Here is a 5961-nt window from a genome sequence, read left to right as displayed (position 1 = left end):
GTGTCTCGGCACGTCTGCTAATGAGGCTGATAGAGGGGGAGTGTTTTCAGCGTGTGTGTGTTTGCGTGTGTGTGTGTGTGTGTTTGCGTGTGTGTGTGTGTGTGTGTACTCATGGATGTGTGTGTATGAGATGGTTTCACTCTGGTTTTATTCTCCCTCTGAGATGATCTGACAGTGTGACAAGGGTTTTGTGAGATAGAGAAACATCCTCCCCCAGTTTCCACGGTGACGGCATCCCCCCACGCTCCTCCTCCTCCTCCTTCCCCTGCTGCTGCGCGCCTCCTCGTCCTCCTTCGTCTCCGGTCGTGTGCTGTTGGCTTGTTGCTACCATCAGGATGGGGGATAAAGGAACCAGGTGAGATTTAAAACGTCTGTTTTTGTTGGTTCTTTTGAACGTTGATGAGATGGTTCTGTCGGTTCTGATGCAGTGTTACATAATGGATCAGAACCTGGAGGGGAGTGACGTCTGTGTGAACAGCACACCAGCAGCATCAGAAACATTTCTGCCTTTTATTTTGATAGTGTGAAGAAACGGGAAGCCTGGGAACAAGATGGGTTCTAGTCGGTGAAACTGGGTCAGAACCTGGGTTGGTGTGGGTTAAAGGAAATCTGGAGCCTCTGTGTTTACAAACAGAAGGATGTGAGGAAGTGGATCTGCAGCTGAGCCCTTCAGTCCACATCAAGTCCTCCTCCTCCTCTTTGTTCTGATCCGAGTTCTGGTGGTTCTGGTAAATAAACATTGATTAATAATAAGAAGGATGATGAGAAGTGATGTCAGAGAAGCTTCGGAGGTCCAAACAGACCAAAGCCCATCAGCGTCAGGTCCGTTTAAAGGTTGTATCTGATTGAGTAACGTGATGTCTGTCTGTCTGTCTGTCTGTCTGTCTGTCTGTCTGTCTGTCTGTCTGTCTGTCTGTCTGTCTGTCTGTCTGTCTCATGAATGACTCCTTACTGCTTCCATCTTGTTGCTGTGATGATGATTTTGTTCCACTTTCCTCATCTCCAGCATGAAGAACAAGAAAAAGTTTAGATTAATCTTGAGAAGGAAGATGGTTCTGGTTCTGGTTCTGATCCAGACATAGAGGTTCAGAAGATGAGACAAAGATCAGCTCAGCTGGTTGATGATGGTTAATGGCCTCTATCTAGAGTCCTAGACCCCCCTCCAAGTTTCTTTACACAGGTGGTGTTGAGCTACATCGCCGCTGCCCTGGGGCTCACAGACAGACGCGGGGCTGCTGTGGTCATGTGACCACTTGTCAGCATGAGACGAGTCGCTGGAATCAGCTGCTTTAACTCCTGTGGCGTCTTGACTTGGTGGCTGCTGACGAGATCAGTCAGAAATCAGGATGAAACAGCCAGTCAGAGACACGTGGATCCACTCTGGGGTGTGTGTGTGTGTGTGTGTGTGTGTGTGTGTTCAGCCTGGATGAGTCGAGTGTGTGCTACCAGGAGAATATTAACGAGCTCGGAGAGATGAGCCCAACATACAGAGCAGTTCAGGATGATGCAGCTCCAACATCTCCGCCACGTTCCCAAAAAGCAGCTGCTTCATTGTCGGCCGCGGTTCTTCAGAATCAGAACTACAGAACGTTGCAGGACCCGTTTCTCTGTGTCTAACCTCCTTCAATTTCCAATCACCTCCGTTTGAATCTGCTTCGATTAAATGGGACTGGTCTACTGAGCTGGTTGTGGTGGATTCTGACGGACACGGTGACTGGAGCCGGGAGGAACCCTGCAGCGTTGTGTCCAGGGAGTCTTCAGACCTCGTTAGAGCTGACACAACAATCAGACATGCATCATGTGATCGATCAGATGAAGAGCCTGCACTGAAAGGCTCTTATTGATCACCTGATTGATCTGCATGAGCTGGTAGTAAATACTACAGGTAGAAAATCTGTTCTGCTTTTTGCAGATGATGTGGTCCTGTTGGCTTCATCAGACGGTGACCTCTGTGGTTCACAGCCGAGTGTGAAGCAGCTGGGTTGAGAATCAGCTCCTCTGAATCTGAGACCGTGGTCTTGAGTCGGAAAAGGGTAGAATGCCTTCTCCGGGTCAGGGATGAGGTCCTGCCTCAAGTGGAGGAGTTTAAGTATCTCGGGGTCTTGTTCACGAGTGAGGGAAAACTGGAGCGTGAGATCGACGGGCGGATTGGTGCTGCATCTGCAGTGATGCGGGCGTTGTACCGGCCTGTCGTGGTGAGGAGAGAGCTGAGCCAGAAGACGAAGCTCTCGATTTACCGGTCGATCTACGTTCCCGCCCTCAGGACTGGTCACGAGCTTTGGGTAGTGATCAAAAGAACAAGATTGTGGATACAAGCGGTCAAAATGAGTTTTCTCCGCAGGGTGGCTGGGCTCTCCCTTGGAGAGAAAATGGATGGGTGGATCTGCTGTCTTCAGCAGAGACTGTCCAGACGGTGTGAGTTCCCCTCATTCTTTATCCAGAGAGATATTTCCTGTCTAGAACCCTAGAATCTGACCCGGGTAAAGTTGTGTACAGAGCACCAGCAGAAATGGAACATGATGCATCATGGCCGGAGATAACAGAAGATGCTAATGCTAACAGCTGATTATTAAGTGATTTTCTGAGTGGCTGTCGATCATGTTCTCGTCGTCCGAGATGAAAAGTGTCTTGTCTCCTCTGGCTGAGCAGCAGGACCGGAATCAGGATGGATCGATTGGATTTGATTTGATTTCATAAATTAGTGTTTTACTTTAATGTGAGATCTTGATCAGGGATCGGACCATCGTGTTGAGTGTTTGGCTTCAGAGTGTTTCCACACTAATGAGACGCGTGTTTATCTCCCATTAAACTCCGGCTGCGTCCAATTATTCTGCTTCTGAGAGCCATTTTACTTTGGTTCTTTCAATGAATCTTTAATGGTGTTTACAGAAGTTCTCTCTGGAGCCATCTTCATCTGGTGATGATGATGATGGTGAAGTTGATGGTGGTGGTGATGATGGTGATGGTGGTGATGATGGTGGTGATGATGATGGTGATGATGGTGGTGGTCATGGTGATGGTGATGATGATGATGATGATGATGATGGTGGTCGTGGTGATGGTGATGGTGATGATGATGATGATGATGATGATGGTGAAGTTGATGGTGGTGGTGATGATGGTGATGGTGGTGATGATGGTGAAGTTGATGGTGGTGGTGATGATGGTGGTGGTCATGGTGATGGTGATGGTGATGATGATGATGATGATGATGATGGTGAAGTTGATGGTGGTGGTGATGATGGTGATGGTGGTGATGATGATGGTGGTGATGGTGATGATGGTGGTGATGATGGTGATGGTGATGATGGTGGTCATGGTGATGGTGATGATGATGATGATGATGATGATGGTGGTCGTGGTGATGGTGGTGGTGATGGTGATGGTGATGATGGTGGTGATGGTGATGATGATGATGATGATGGTGGTCGTGGTGATGATGATGATGGTGATGGTGGTGATGGTGGTGGTGATGGTGGTCGTGGTGATGATGATGATGATGATGGTGATGGTGGTGATGGTGGTGGTGATGGTGATGGTGGTGGTCATGGTGATGGTGATGATGGTGGTCGTGGTGATGATGATGATGATGGTGATGGTGGTGATGGTGGTGGTGATGGTGGTCGTGGTGATGATGATGATGATGATGGTGATGGTGGTGATGGTGGTGGTGATGGTGATGGTGGTGGTCGTGGTGATGATGATGATGATGGTGGTGGTGATGATGGTGGTCGTGGTGATGATGATGATGATGATGGTGATGGTGGTGATGGTGGTGGTGAAGGTGATGGTGGTGGTCATGGTGATGGTGATGATGGTGGTCGTGGTGATGATGATGATGATGGTGGTGGTGGTGGTGGTGGTGATGATGGTGGTGATGATGGTGGTGATGGTGATGGTGGTGATGATGATGATGATGATGATGATGGTGGTGGTGATGATGGTGGTCGTGGTGATGGTGGTGATGATGATGATGATGGTGGTGGTGGTGATGGTGGTGGTGATGATGGTGGTGATGGTGGTGGTGATGGTGATGGTGATGATGGTGGTCATGGTGATGGTGATGATGGTGGTGATGGTGATGATGATGATGATGATGGTGGTCGTGGTGATGATGATGATGATGATGGTGATGGTGATGATGATGATGATGATGGTGGTTGTGGTGATGATGATGATGATGATGGTGATGGTGGTGATGGTGGTGGTGATGGTGATGGTGGTGGTCATGGTGATGGTGATGATGGTGGTCGTGGTGATGATGATGATGATGGTGGTGGTGATGATGGTGGTCGTGGTGATGGTGGTGATGATGATGGTGGTGGTGATGGTGGTGATGATGATGGTGATGATGGTGGTGGTGGTGATGGTGGTGGTGATGATGGTGGTGATGGTGGTGGTGATGGTGATGGTGATGATGGTGGTCATGGTGATGGTGATGATGGTGGTGATGGTGATGATGATGATGATGATGGTGGTCGTGGTGATGATGATGATGATGATGGTGATGTTGATGATGATGATGATGATGGTGGTTGTGGTGATGATGATGATGATGATGGTGATGGTGGTGATGGTGGTGGTGATGGTGATGGTGGTGGTCATGGTGATGGTGATGATGGTGGTCTTGGTGATGATGATGGTGATGATGGTGGTCATGGTGATGGTGGTGATGATGATGGTGGTGGTGATGGTGGTGATGATGATGGTGATGATGGTGGTGGTGATGATGGTGGTCGTGGTGATGGTGGTGATGGTGGTGGTGATGGTGATGGTGGTGGTCATGGTGATGGTGATGATGGTGGTCGTGGTGATGATGATGATGATGGTGGTGGTGATGATGGTGGTCGTGGTGATGGTGGTGATGATGATGGTGGTGGTGATGGTGGTGATGATGATGGTGATGATGGTGGTGGTGATGATGGTGGTCGTGGTGATGGTGGTGATGATGGTGGTGATGATGGTGGTGGTGATGATGGTGGTCGTGGTGATGGTGGTGGTGATGATGGTGGTGGTGATGATGGTGGTGATGATGGTGGTGGTGATGGTGGTGGTGATGATGGTGGTGGTGATGATGGTGGTGGTGATGATGGTGGTGATGATGATGATGATGGTGGTGGTGGTGATGATGGTGGTGATGATGGTGGTGGTGATGGTGGTCGTGGTGATGGTGGTGGTGATGATGGTGGTCGTGGTGATGGTGGTGATGGTGGTGATGATGATGATGATGATGATGATGATGGTGGTGGTGATGATGGTGGTGGTGATGGTGGTGGTGATGATGGTGGTGGTGGTGGTGGTGGTGGTGATGATGGTGGTGATGATGGTGGTGGTGATGATGGTGGTGATGATGGTGGTGGTGATGATGGTGGTGGTGATGGTGGTGGTGATGATGGTGGTGGTGATGATGGTGGTGGTGATGATGGTGGTGATGATGATGATGATGGTGGTGGTGGTGATGATGGTGGTGATGATGGTGGTGGTGATGGTGGTCGTGGTGATGGTGGTGATGATGATGATGATGATGATGATGATGGTGGTGGTGATGATGGTGGTGGTGATGGTGGTGGTGATGATGGTGGTGGTGATGATGGTGGTGGTGGTGGTGATGATGATGATGATGGTGGTGGTGGTGGTGGTGGTGATGATGGTGGTGATGATGGTGGTGGTGATGGTGGTCGTGGTGATGGTGGTGATGATGATGATGATGATGATGGTGGTGGTGATGGTGATGGTGATGATGGTGGTGATGATGGTGGTGGTGATGGTGGTGGTGATGGTGGTGGTGATGATGATGATGGTGGTGGTGGTGATGGTGATGGTGGTGGTGGTGATGGTGATGATGGTGGTGATGATGGTGGTGATGATGATGATGGTGATGGTGATGATGGTGGTGATGATGGTGGTGGTGATGGTGGTGGTGATGGTGATGATGGTGGTGGTGATGGTGGTGGTGATGAT

General features: G+C 49.6%; 1 protein-coding gene across 1 annotated transcript in view; it reads left to right on the top strand.

The window, feature by feature from the left end:
- Positions 1-5961, top strand: part of arrb1 (arrestin, beta 1) — a 28863-nt gene continuing 22902 nt past the window's right edge. The window contains exon 1 of the mRNA XM_015950864.3: positions 1-355. Coding sequence (XP_015806350.1) covers positions 336-355 — 20 coding nt within the window. The 5' untranslated portion in view covers positions 1-335. The remainder of the gene's footprint in view (positions 356-5961) is intronic.

Source organism: Nothobranchius furzeri, chromosome 13 (assembly GCF_043380555.1).
Source record: "Nothobranchius furzeri strain GRZ-AD chromosome 13, NfurGRZ-RIMD1, whole genome shotgun sequence".
In the NCBI taxonomy this organism is placed as follows: domain Eukaryota; kingdom Metazoa; phylum Chordata; class Actinopteri; order Cyprinodontiformes; family Nothobranchiidae; genus Nothobranchius; species Nothobranchius furzeri.
Note: the sequence above shows the minus strand (reverse complement) of the source record. Positions and strands in the feature narration are given on the sequence as shown.